Consider the following 16,219-nt stretch of genomic DNA (forward strand, 5'->3'; position numbering starts at 1 on the left):
TTCACCTATATGAGGAATGTCCAGTACATAACAAATATTCACATATATGAGGAATGTCCAGTACATAACAAATATTCACCTATATGAGGAATGTCCAGTACATAACAAATATTCACATATATGAGGAATGTCCTGTACATAACAAATATTCACCTATATGAGGAATGTCCAGTACATAACAAATATTCACGTATATCAGGAATGTCCTGTACATAACAAATATTCACATATATGAGGAATGTCCAGTACGTAACAAATATTCACCTATATGAGGAATGTCCTCTACATAACAAATATTCACCTATATAAGGAATGTCCTGTACATAACAAATATTTACCTATATGAGGAATGTCCAGTACATAACAAATATTCACATATATGAGGAATGTCCTGTACATAACAAATATTCACTTAAATGAGGAATGTCCTGTACATAACAACTATTCACAGATATGAGGAATGTCCTGCACATAACAAATATTCACCTATATGAGGAATGTCCTGTACATAACAAATATTCACCTACATAAGGAATGTCCTGTACATAACAAATATTCACCTAAATGAGGAATGTCCTGTACATAACAAATATTCACAGATATGACGAATGTCCTGTACATAACAAATATTCACCTATATGAGGAATGTCCTGTACATAACAAATATTTACCTATATGAGGAATGTCCTGTACATAACAAATATTTACCTATATGAGGAATGTCCAGTACATAACAAATATTCACCTATATGAGGAATGTCCAGTACATAACAAATATTCACCTATATGAGGAATGTCCTGTACTTAACAAATATTCACCTATATGAGGAATGTCCTGTACATAACAAATATTTACCTATATGAGGAATGTCCTGTACATAACAAACATTTACCTGTATGAGGAATGTCCAGTACATAACAAATATTCACCTATATGAGGGATGCCCTGTACATAACAAATATTCACCTATATGAGGAATGTCCTGTACATAACAAATATTCACCTATATGAGGAATGTCCAGTACATAACAAATATTCACCTATATGAGGAATGTCCAGTACATAACAAATATTCACCTATATGAGGAATGTCCAGTACATAACAAATATTCTCATATATGAGGAATGTCCTGTACATAACAAATAATCACATATATGAGGAATGTCCAGTACATAACAAATATTCACCTATATGAGGAATGTCCAGTACATAACAAATATTCACCTATATGAGGAATGTCCTGTACATAACAAATATTCACATATATGAGGAATGTTCAGTACATAACAAATATTCACCTATATGAGGAATGTCCAGTACATAACAAATATTCACCTATATGAGGAATGTCCAGTACATAACAAATATTCACATATATGAGGAATGTCCTGTACATAACAAATATTCACATATATTAGGAATGTCCAGTACATAACAAATATTCACCTATATGAGGAATGTCCAGTACATAACAAATATTCACATATATGAGGAATGTCCAGTACATAACAAATATTCACCTATATGAGGAATGTCCAGTACATAACAAATATTCACATATATGAGGAATGTCCTGTACATAACAAATATTCACCTATATGAGGAATGTCCAGTACATAACAAATATTCACGTATATCAGGAATGTCCTGTACATAACAAATATTCACATATATGAGGAATGTCCAGTACATAACAAATATTCACCTATATGAGGAATGTCCTCTACATAACAAATATTCACCTATATAAGGAATGTCCTGTACATAACAAATATTTACCTATATGAGGAATGTCCAGTACATAACAAATATTCACATATATGAGGAATGTCCTGTACATAACAAATATTCACTTAAATGAGGAATGTCCTGTACATAACAACTATTCACAGATATGAGGAATGTCCTGCACATAACAAATATTCACCTATATGAGGAATGTCCTGTACATAACAAATATTCACCTACATAAGGAATGTCCTGTACATAACAAATATTCACCTAAATGAGGAATGTCCTGTACATAACAAATATTCACAGATATGACGAATGTCCTGTACATAACAAATATTCACCTATATGAGGAATGTCCTGTACATAACAAATATTTACCTATATGAGGAATGTCCTGTACATAACAAATATTTACCTATATGAGGAATGTCCAGTACATAACAAATATTCACCTATATGAGGAATGTCCAGTACATAACAAATATTTACCTATATGACGAATGTCCTGTACATAACAAACATTTACCTGTATGAGGAATGTCCAGTACATAACAAATATTCACCTATATGAGGGATGCCCTGTACATAACAAATATTCACCTATATGAGGAATGTCCTGTACATAACAAATATTCACCTATATGAGGAATGTCCAGTACATAACAAATATTCACCTATATGAGGAATGTCCAGTACATAACAAATATTTACCTATATGAGGAATGTCCTGTACATAACAAATATTCACATATATGAGGAATGTCCAGTACATAACAAATATTCACCTATATGAGGAATGTTCAGTACATAAAAAATATTCACCTATATGAGGAATGTCCTGTACATAACAAATATTCACCTATATGAGGAATGTCCAGTACATAACAAATATTCACCTATATGAGGAATGCCCAGTACATAACAAATATTCACCTATATGAGGAATGTCCAGTACATAACAAATATTCACATATATTAGGAATGTCCAGTACATAACAAATATTCACCTATATGAGGAATGTCCTGTACATAACAAATATTCACATATATTAGGAATGTCCAGTACATAACAAATATTCACCTATATGAGGAATGTCCAGTACATAACAAATATTCACATATATGAGGAATGTCCAGTACATAACAAATATTCACCTATATGAGGAATGTCCAGTACATAACAAATATTCACATATATGAGGAATGTCCTGTACATAACAAATATTCACCTATATGAGGAATGTCCAGTACATAACAAATATTCACGTATATCAGGAATGTCCTGTACATAACAAATATTCACATATATGAGGAATGTCCAGTACATAACAAATATTCACCTATATGAGGAATGTTCTCTACATAACAAATATTCACCTATATAAGGAATGTCCTGTACATAACAAATATTTACCTATATGAGGAATGTCCAGTACATAACAAATATTCACATATATGAGGAATGTCCTGTACATAACAAATATTCACTTAAATGAGGAATGTCCTGTACATAACAAATATTCACAGATATGACGAATGTCCTGTACATAACAAATATTCACCTATATGAGGAATGTCCTGTACATAACAAATATTTACCTATATGAGGAATGTCCTGTACATAACAAATATTTACCTATATGAGGAATGTCCAGTACATAACAAATATTCATCTATATGAGGAATGTCCAGTACATAACAAATATTCACCTATATGAGGAATGTCCTGTACTTAACAAATATTCACCTATATGACGAATGTCCTGTACATAACAAATATTTACCTATATGAGGAATGTCCTGTACATAACAAACATTTACCTGTATGAGGAATGTCCAGTACATAACAAATATTCACCTATATGAGGGATGCCCTGTACATAACAAATATTCACCTATATGAGGAATGTCCTGTACATAACAAATATTCACCTATATGAGGAATGTCCAGTACATAACAAATATTCACCTATATGAGGAATGTCCAGTACATAACAAATATTTACCTATATGAGGAATGTCCTGTACATAACAAATATTCACATATATGAGGAATGTCCAGTACATAACAAATATTCACCTATATGAGGAATGTTCAGTACATAAAAAATATTCACCTATATGAGGAATGTCCTGTACATAACAAATATTCACCTATATGAGGAATGTCCAGTACATAACAAATATTCACCTATATGAGGAATGCCCAGTACATAACAAATATTCACCTATATGAGGAATGTCCAGTACATAACAAATATTCACCTATATGAAGAATGTCCAGTACATAACAAATATTCACCTATATGAGGAATGTCCAGTGCAAAACAAATATTCACCTATATGAGGAATGTCCAGTACATAACAAATATTCACCTATATGAGGAATGTCCAGTACATAACAAATATTCACCTATATGAGGAATGTCCAGTACATAACAAATATTCACATATATGAGGAATGTCCTGTACATAACAAATATTCACATATATGAGGAATGTCCAGTACATAACAAATATTCACCTATATGAGGAATGTCCAGTACATAACAAATATTCACCTATATGAGGAATGTCCTGTACATAACAAATATTCACATATATGAGGAATGTCCAGTACATAACAAATATTCACCTATATGAGGAATGTCCAGTACATAACAAATATTCACCTATATGAGGAATGTCCAGTACATAACAAATATTCACATATATGAGGTATGTCCTGTACATAACAAATATTCACATATATGAGGAATGTCCAGTACATAACAAATATTCACCTATATGAGGAATGTCCAGTACATAACAAATATTCACATATATGAGGAATGTCCAGTACATAACAAATATTTACCTATATGAGGAATGTCCAGTACATAACAAATATTCACATATATGAGGAATGTCCTGTACATAACAAATATTCACCTATATGAGGAATGTCCAGTACATAACAAATATTCACGTATATCAGGAATGTCCTGTACATAACAAATATTCACATATATGAGGAATGTCCAGTACATAACAAATATTCACCTATATGAGGAATGTCCTCTACATAACAAATATTCACCTATATAAGGAATGTCCTGTACTTAACAAATATATACCTATATGAGGAATGTCCAGTACATAACTAATATTCACCTATATGAGGAATGTCCTGTACATAACAAATATTCACTTAAATGAGGAATGTCCTGTACATAACAACTATTCACAGATATGAGGAATGTCCTGCACATAACAAATATTCACCTATATGAGGAATGTCCTGTACATAACAAATATTCACCTACATAAGGAATGTCCTGTACATAACAAATATTCACCTAAATGAGGAATGTCCTGTACATAACAAATATTCACAGATATGACGAATGTCCTGTACATAACAAATATTCACCTATATGAGGAATGTCCTGTACATAACAAATATTTACCTATATGAGGAATGTCCTGTACATAACAAATATTTACCTATATGAGGAATGTCCAGTACATAACAAATATTCACCTATATGAGGAATGTCCAGTACATAACAAATATTCACCTATATGAGGAATGTCCTGTACTTAACAAATATTCCCCTATATGAGGAATGTCCTGTACATAACAAATATTTACCTATATGAGGAATGTCCTGTACATAACAAACATTTACCTGTATGAGGAATGTCCAGTACATAACAAATATTCACCTATATGAGGGATGCCCTGTACATAACAAATATTCACCTATATGAGGAATGTCCTGTACATAACAAATATTCACCTATATGAGGAATGTCCAGTACATAACAAATATTCACCTATATGAGGAATGCCCAGTACATAACAAATATTCACCTATATGAGGAATGTCCTGTACATAACAAATATTCACATATATAAGGAATGTCCTGTACATAACAAATATTCACCTATATGAGGAATGTCCAGTACATAACAAATATTCACCTATATGAGGAATGTCCAGTACATAACAAATATTCACCTATATGAGGAATGTCCTGTACATAACAAATATTCACATATATAAGGAATGTCCAATACATAACAAATATTCACATACATGAGGAATGTCCAGTACATAACAAATATTCACCTATATGAGGAATGTCCTGTACATAACAAATATTCACCTATATGAGGAATGTCCAGTACACAACAAATATTCACCTATCTGAGGAATGTCCTGTACATAACAAATATTCACATATATAAGGAATGTCCTGTACATAAAAAATATTCACCTATATGAGGAATGTCCTGTACATAACAAATATTCACCTATATGAGGAATGTCCAGTACATAACAAATATTCACCTATATGAGGAATGTCCAGTACATAACAAATATTCACCTATATGAGGAATGTCCAGTACATAACAAATATTCACCTATATGAGGAATGTCCAGTACATAACAAATATTCACATATATGAGGAATGTCCTGTACATAACAAATATTCACATATATGAGGAATGTCCAGTACATAACAAATATTCACCTATATGAGGAATGTCCAGTACATAACAAATATTCACCTATATGAGGAATGTCCTGTACATAACAAATATTCACATATATGAGGAATGTCCAGTACATAACAAATATTCATCTATATGAGGAATGTCCAGTACATAACAAATATTCACCTATATGAGGAATGTCCTGTACATAACAAATATTCACATATATGAGGAATGTCCAGTACATAACAAATATTCATCTATATGAGGAATGTCCAGTACATAACAAATATTCACGTATATCAGGAATGTCCTGTACATAACAAATATTCACATATATGAGGAATGTCCAGTACATAACAAATATTCACCTATATGAGGAATGTCCTGTACATAACAAATATTCACCTATATAAGGAATGTCCTGTACATAACAAATATTTACCTATATGAGGAATGTCCAGTACATAACAAATATTCACATATATGAGGAATGTCCAGTACATAACAAATATTCACCTATATGAGGAATGTCCAGTACATAACTAATATTCACCTATATGAGGAATGTCCTGTACATAACAAATATTCACTTAAATGAGGAATGTCCTGTACATAACAACTATTCACAGATATGAGGAATGTCCTGTACATAACAAATATTCACCTATATGAGGAATGTCCTGTACATAACAAATATTCACCTACATAAGGAATGTCCTGTACATAACAAATATTCACCTAAATGAGGAATGTCCTGTACATAACAAATATTCACAGATATGACGAATGTCCTGTACATAACAAATATTCACCTATATGAGGAATGTCCTGTACATAACAAATATTTACCTATATGAGGAATGTCCTGTACATAACAAATATTTACCTATATGAGGAATGTCCAGTACGTAACAAATATTCACCTATATGAGGAATGTCCAGTACATAACAAATATTCACCTATATGAGGAATGTCCTGTACTTAACAAATATTCACCTATATGAGGAATGTCCTGTACATAACAAATATTTACCTATATGAGGAATGTCCTGTACATAACAAACATTTACCTATATGAGGAATGTCCAGTACATAACAAATATTCACCTATATGAGGGATGCCCTGTACATAACAAATATTCACCTATATGAGGAATGTCCTGTACATAACAAATATTCACCTATATGAGGAATGTCCAGTACATAACAAATATTCACCTATATGAGGAATGTCCAGTACATAACAAATATTCACCTATGTGAGGAATGTCCTGTACATAACAAATATTCACATATATAAGGAATGTCCTGTACATAACAAATATTCACCTATATGAGGAATGTCCAGTACATAACAAATATTCACCTATATGAGGAATGTCCAGTACATAACAAATATTCACCTATATGAGGAATGTCCTGTACATAGCAAATATTCACATATATAAGGAATGTCCAGTACATAACAAATATTCACATACATGAGGAATGTCCAGTACATAACAAATATTCACCTATATGAGGAATGTCCTGTACATAACAAATATTCACCTATATCAGGAATGTCCAGTACACAACAAATATTCACCTATATGAGGAATGTCCTGTACATAACAAATATTCACATATATAAGGAATGTCCTGTACATAACAAATATTCACCTATATGAGGAATGTCCAGTACATAACAAATATTCACCTATATGAGGAACGTCCAGTACATAACAAATATTCACCTATATGAGGAACGTCCAGTACATAACAAATATTCACCTATGAATCAATGGCAATTCACTCATTTTAAGACCGTGAGAAACGCTGCCGTATTACGAGAACTGTACGATGCAGTATTGCATATGAACCCGAAAATGCCACTCTTCTCGTGCCCTGGGAGACGGCATGGTGTTACACAGATTGTCGGATTCCCTAGCCAGTAAGTTGTATGACAGTATGTAAGGGCACTGCCCTATGGACCAGCCGTCTTTTAGGCGCGCATACCGTTCGGAGAGATGAAGTTCTGTTTTGAAATGCTTCACTTGAGAGCTTCAGTTTACGATTTGCGGGCTCATTTTCTTTGCGAGGATTACTGCTAAGTTTTTTAAAGCTGTTGTTGTGAAATAAGCTATTTCCCAACTTACCAGAGTTACTCTCAGATAATTTGTTAGAAATATATTTCTGACAATACCATAATTAATATAATTTAACATTTCGACCCTATTACATCCCATACATGAATTCCTGCTAGTGACGTCACGAGCAACTTAACAGGTACGTTTTCTTCCTTTTACGTCTTCATTGTAAAATTATCTAGTTTAGTTGATTCGTGGGTTATGCAAAGTAAAGTAAAGAACCAGTAATATGTCTCTATTGACGCGGAAACCTAAACATCGATGTTTACTCCAACTCTGTTTATGTAATCATTGTTACGGTTTTCGTGCTGTTTTCCGGGTGAACAAACATATTATTTACGTTGGGTGTGGTGAATGGGTGAGCATAGCATGGTAAGTAAACAGAAATGTTACGCGACATACACACAGTAATCTCTTTCTAAAAATGGAAACACAATTTATAATAAGCGAGAAATAATCTCCTCTAAAATTTGAACCTACCAGCCCCATCGTTAATAATGGTTCAATCTTTTTCAATAATTTTCTCACGAGAATTTATAATTAATGAAACTATTAATATTAATCGTTCGCTAACATTGTGAATAATGTGTTCAATATCAGTTACCAATACAATAACGGTAATTTAAAAAGCTGCCTATAGCTCTCCCTTATACTCAATAAACTACGAGACAAACACTACTACCCTACTCTGACCCCAAAACCCTAGTACGCTAAAGCCGCATTATTGGCGGTAAAATGTCAAAATACCACAACAACTCTCAGTTCGACTAAAATTAGAACAACACGATACGAATGTGTTCTATTTTTTTTAAAGTGATATTTCGTAGTATAGGGTATAGGCAAACGTGAAACAAGATTGTGAGGCATTTAAGTTCAAGTCCGTGTTCCCTCGTGCTGGGCGTACGTTTACTTGTTTCGATTCACGCATACAGTGTATTATTATTAACCAATGTGATTGTATTATACAGCGAGTTTATACTGTTCATAATTGCATTCCAACATTTCCTATTCAAATATAGTGTCACCGGAGAAAGATTGAAATAATAAGTTAAGACAACAATGTTTGCTTTATAAAATATGTAAATTATTAAATTTAATTATATTACAGAAAATAATTAATGTATAGCGCTCGACTTGAAATATTGTGTGTGATACTTACATATTTGTTAGTTATAATTGATACTTTAGAATAAAATATATGAACCCTGGCATAGCATACCCTCCTTATCTATATAATATATATGAACCCTGACATAACATACCCTCCTTATCTATATAATATATATGAACCCTGGCATAGCATACCCTCCTTATCTATATAATATATATGAACCCTGGCATAGCATACCATCCTTATCTATATAATATATATGAACCCTGGCATAGCATACCCTCCTTATCTATATAATATATATGAACCCTGGCATAGCATACCCTCCTTATCTATATAATATATATGAACCCTGACATAGCATACCCTCCTTATCTATATAATATATATGAACCCTGGCATAGCATACCCTCCTTATCTATATAATATATATGAACCCTGGCATAGCATACCCTCCTTATCTATATAATATATATGAACCCTGACATAGCATACCCTCCTTATCTATATAATATATATGAACCCTGGCATAGCATACCCTCCTTATCTATATAATATATATGAACCCTGACATAACATACCCTCCTTATCTATATAATATATATGAACCCTGGCATAGCATACCCTCCTTATCTATATAATATATATGAACCCTGGCATAGCATACCCTCCTTATCTATATAATATATATGAACCCTGGCATAGCATACCCTCCTTATCTATATAATATATATGAACCCTGGCATAGCATACCCTCCTTATCTATATAATATATATGAACCCTGACATAGCATACCCTCCTTATCTATATAATATATATGAACCCTGGCATAGCATACCCTCCTTATCTATATAATATATATGAACCCTGGCATAGCATACCCTCCTTATCTATATAATATATATGAACCCTGACATAGCATACCCTCCTTATCTATATAATATATATGAACCCTGACATAGCATACCCTCCTTATCTATATAATATATATGAACCCTGACATAGCATACCCTCCTTATCTATATAATATATATGAACCCTGGCATAGCATACCCTCCTTATCTATATAATATATATGAACCCTGGCGTAGCATACCCTCCTTATCTATATAATATATATGAACCCTGACATAGCATACCCTCCTTATCTATATAATATATATGAACCCTGACATAGCATACCCTCCTTATCTATATAATATATATGAACCCTGACATAGCATACCCTCCTTATCTATATAATATATATGAACCCTGGCATAGCATACCCTCCTTATCTATATAATATATATGAACCCTGACATAGCATGCCCTCCTTATCTATATAATATATATGAACCCTGACATAGCATACCCTCCTTATCTATATAATATATATGAACCCTGACATAGCATACCCTCCTTATCTATATAATATATATGAACCCTGACATAGCATACCCTCCTTATCTATATAATATATATGAACCCTGACATAGCATACCCTCCTTATCTATATAATATATATGAACCCTGGCATAGCATACCCTCCTTATCTATATAATATATATGAACCCTGACATAGCATACCCTCCTTATCTATATAATATATATGAACCCTGACATAGCATACCCTCCTTATCTATATAATATATATGAACCCTGACATAGCATACCCTCCTTATCTATATAATATATATGAACCCTGACATAGCACACCCTCCTTATCTATATAATATATATGACCCCTGACATAGCATACCCTCCTTATCTATATAATATATATGAACCCTGACATAGCATACCCTCCTTATCTATATAATATATATGAACCCTGACATAGCATACCCTCCTTATCTATATAATATATATGAACCCTGACATAGCATACCCTCCTTATCTATATAATATATATGAATCCTGGCATAGCATACCCTCCTTATCTATATAATATATATGAACCCTGGCATAGCATACCCTCCTTATCTATATAATATATATGAACCCTGACATAGCATACCCTCCTTATCTATATAATATATATGAACCCTGGCATAGCATACCCTCCTTATCTATATAATATATATGAACCCTGACATAGCATACCCTCCTTATCTATATAATATATATGAACCCTGACATAGCATACCCTCCTTATCTATATAATATATATGAACCCTGGCATAGCATACCCTCCTTATCTATATAATATATATGAACCCAGGCATAGCATACCCTCCTTATCTATATAATATATATGAACCCTGACATAGCATACCCTCCTTATCTATAAAATATATATGAACCCTGGCATAGCATACCCTCCTTATCTATATAATATATATGAACCCTGACATAACATACCCTCCTTATCTATATAATATATATGAACCCTGGCATAGCATACCCTCCTTATCTATATAATATATATGAACCCTGGCATAGCATACCCTCCTTATCTATATAATATATGAACCCTGACATAGCATACCTTCCTTATCTATATAATATATATGAACCCTGGCATAGCATACCCTGGAATGGAATGTTCAAACTGCATGCAAATACAAATAATGAAGTATTGTTTTATTAAATGATTAATCATAATCCCATACTTTTTTTCGAAATTAAATCGCTCTCTCTAATTACGTTATTAATTACCTCGCCACTGTGATGTCACCCTAATTACGTCACAACGGTGATGTCACCCTAATTACGTCACCAATGTGACTAAATACCTTATATCCCATGACATAAACCGTGTACATAATTAGTTCGTAAACTATTGAATTACATTACATATGTAACACCCGAGTGTGGAAACCCATTACATATGTAACACCCGAGTGTGGAAACCCATTACATATGTAACACCCGAGTGTGGAAACCCATTACATATGTAACACCCGAGTGTGGAAACCCATTACATATGTAACACCCAGTGTGGAAACCCATTACATATGTAACACTCGAGTGTGGAAACCCATTATATATGTAACACCCGAGTGTGGAAACCCATTACATATGTAACACCCGAGTGTGGATACCCATTACATATGTAACACCCGAGTGTGGAAACCCATTACATATGTAACACCCGAGTGTGGAAACCCAATATATATGTAACACCCGAGTGTGGAAACCCATTACATATGTAACACCCGAGTGTGGAAACCCATTACATATGTAACACCCAGTGTGGAAACCCATTACATATGTAACACCCGAGTGTGGAAACCCATTACATATGTAACACCCGTGTGTGGAAACCCATTACATATGTAACACCCGAGTGTGGAAACCCATTACATATGTAACACCCGAGTGTGGAAACCCATTACATATGTAACACCCGAGTGTGGAAACCCATTACATATGTAACACCCAGTGTGGAAACCCATTACATATGTAACACCCGAGTGTGGAAACCCATTATATATGTAACACCCGAGTGTGGAAACCCATTACGTATGTAACACCCGAGTGTGGAAACCCATTACATATGTAACACCCGAGTGTGGAAACCCATTACATATGTAACACCCGAGTGTGGAAACCCATTACATATGTAACACCCGAGTGTGGAAACCCATTATATATGTAACACCTGAGTGTGGAAATCCGTTACATATGTAACACCCGAGTGTGGAAACCCATTATATATGTAACACCCGAGTGTGGAAACCCATTACATATGTAACACCCGAGTGTGGAAACGCATTACATATGTAACACCCGAGTGTGGAAACCCATTATATATGTTACACCCGAGTGTGGAAACCCATTACATATGTAACACCCGAGTGTGGAAACCCATTACATAAGTAACACCCGAGTGTTGAAACCCGTTACACATGGGACGTACTTACTACGAGTATACTGTGCAAACCAGCTAAAAGGGTCATGTTGAATAACAGACGAATAAGGTAACTATAAATTACGAAATAGCTATTGGGTTTCATAGCTGAGTTCGTTAATAATTTGCATTTCTTCTTACGTTTTGCATATGTGCATAATTATGTCTATATATACTTACCAATGGCATGCCCACAAATTGGCAGAAAGCACCAATGCTGACACTCAAAGGGCGAACTAAAAGTGATTTTATAACCTGCCATTCTAACTTGCATCCCATGGTACACGTGTTCACAACCAATAGCACGACAATGACGTACGGGAAAATTACGTCTACGAGTCTGAAATTAAAAAAATAACAACAGAGAAAATAATAAATTGGCATCAAACATTATCTATCCAGTCCTAGTCTTTATGCGACATGCTTTCTAGTTGAGTGATATGTTGTGTGGTTATTCGATATGCTATGTAGTTGAGTGATATGTTGTGTGGTTATGCGATATGCTATGTAGTTGAGTGACATGTTGTGTGGTTATTCGATATGCTATGTAGTTGAGTGACATGTTGTGTGGTTATGCGATATGTTTTGTAGTTGAGTGATATGTTGTGTGGTTATTCGATATGCTATGTAGTTGAGTGATATGTTGTGTGGTTATGCGATATGCTATGTAGTTGAGTGATATGTTGTGTGGTTATTCGATATGCTATGTAGTTGAGTGACATGTTGTGTGGTTATGCGATATGTTTTGTAGTTGAGTGATATGTTGTGTGGTTATGCGATATGCTATGAAGTTGAGTGATATGTTGTGTGGTTATTCGATATGCTATGTAGTTGAGTGATATGTTGTGTGGTTATGCGATATGCTTTGTAGTTGAGTGATATGTTGTGTGGTTATTCGATATGTTATGTAGTTGAGTGATATGTTGTGTGGTTATTCGATATGCTATGTAGTTGAGTGATATGTTGTGTGGTTATTCGATATGCTATGTAGTTGAGTGATATGGTGTGTGGTTATGCGATATGTTATGTAGTTGAGTGATATGTTGTGTGGTTATGCGATATGCTATGTAGTTGAGTGATATGTTGTGTGTTTATTCGATATGCTATGTAGTTGAATGATATGTTGTGTGGTTATTCGATATGCTATGTAGTTGAGTGATATGTTGTGTGGTTATTCGATATGCTATGTAGTTGAGTGATATGTTGTGTGGTTATGCGATATGCTATGTGGTTGAGTGATATGTTGTGTGGTTATTCGATATGCTATGTAGTTGAGTGATATGTTGTGCGGTTATGCGATATGCTTTGTAGTTGAGTGATATGTTGTGTGGTTATTCGATATGTTATGTAGTTGAGTGATATGTTGTGTGGTTATTCGATATGCTATGTAGTTGAGTGATATGTTGTGTGGTTATTCGATATGTTATGTAGTTGAATGATATGTTGTGTGGTTATTCGATATGTTATGTAGTTGAGTGATATGTTGTGTGGTTATTCGACATGTTATGTAGTTGAGTGATATGTTGTGTGGTTATTCGATATGTTATGTAGTTGAGTAATATGTTGTGTGGTTATTCGATATGTTATGTAGTTGAGTGATATGTTGTGTGGTTATTCGATATGTTATGTAGTTGAGTGATATGTTGTGTGGTTATGCGATATGCTTTGTAGTTGAGTGATATGTTGTGTGGTTATTCGATATGTTATGTAGTTGAGTGATATGTTGTGTGGTTATTCGATATGCTATGTAGTTGAGTGATATGTTGTGTGGTTATTCGATATGCTATGTAGTTGAGTGATATGTTCTGTGGTTATGCGATATGCTATGTAGTTGAGTGACATGTTATGTGGTTATTCGATATGCTATGTAGTTGAGTGACATGTTGTGTGGTTATGCGATATGTTTTGTAGTTGAGTGATATGTTGTGTGGTTATTCGATATGCTATGTAGTTGAGTGATATGTTGTGTGGTTATGCGATATGCTATGTAGTTGAGTGATATGTTGTGTGGTTATTCGATATGCTATGTAGTTGAGTGACATGTTGTGTGGTTATGCGATATGTTTTGTAGTTGAGTGATATGTTGTGTGGTTATTCGATATGCTATGTAGTTGAGTGATATGTTGTGTGGTTATGCGATATGCTATGTATTTGAGTGATATGTTGTGTGGTTATTCGATATGCTATGTAGTTGAGTGATATGTTGTGTGGTTATGCGATATGCTATGTAGTTGAGTGATATGTTGTGTGGTTATGCGATATGCTATGTAGTTGAGTGATATATTGTGCGGTTATGCGATATGCTATGTAGTTGAGTGATATGTTGTGTGGTTATGCGATATGCTATGTAGTTGAGCGATATGTTGTGTGGCTATTCGATATGCTATGTAGTTGAGCGATATGTTGTGTGGTTATTCGATATGCTATGTAGTTGAGTGATATGTTGTGCGGTTATGCGATATGCTATGTAGTTGAGTGATATGTTGTGTGGTTATGCGATATGCTATGTAGTTGAGCGATATGTTGTGTGGTTATGCGATATGCTATGTAGTTAAGTGATATGTTGTGTGGTTATTCGATATACTATGTAGTTGAGTGATATGTTGTGTGGTTATTCGATATGCTATGTAGTTGAGTGATATGTTGTGTGGTTATGCGATATGCTTTGTAGTTGAGTGATATGTTGTGTGGTTATTCGATATGTTATGTAGTTGAGTGATATGTTGTGTGGTTATTCGATATGCTATGTAGTTGAGTGATATGTTGTGTGGTTATTCGATATGCTATGTAGTTGAGTGATATGTTGTGTGGTTATGCGATATGCTATGTAGTTGAGTGACATGTTATGTGGTTATTCGATATGCTATGTAGTTGAGTGACATGTTGTGTGGTTATGCGATATGTTTTGTAGTTGAGTGA

General features: G+C 33.8%; 1 protein-coding gene across 1 annotated transcript in view; it reads right to left on the reverse strand.

Annotated features, from left to right (window-relative positions):
* LOC102805117 (ileal sodium/bile acid cotransporter-like) overlaps positions 1-16,219 on the reverse strand; it is a 64,559-nt gene that overhangs the window by 42,394 nt on the left and 5,946 nt on the right. The window contains exon 2 of the mRNA XM_085503014.1: positions 13,481-13,640. Coding sequence (XP_085359140.1) covers positions 13,481-13,640 — 160 coding nt within the window. The remainder of the gene's footprint in view (positions 1-13,480; positions 13,641-16,219) is intronic.

Source organism: Saccoglossus kowalevskii, chromosome 8 (assembly GCF_978046115.1).
Source record: "Saccoglossus kowalevskii chromosome 8, keSacKowa6.1, whole genome shotgun sequence".
In the NCBI taxonomy this organism is placed as follows: domain Eukaryota; kingdom Metazoa; phylum Hemichordata; class Enteropneusta; family Harrimaniidae; genus Saccoglossus; species Saccoglossus kowalevskii.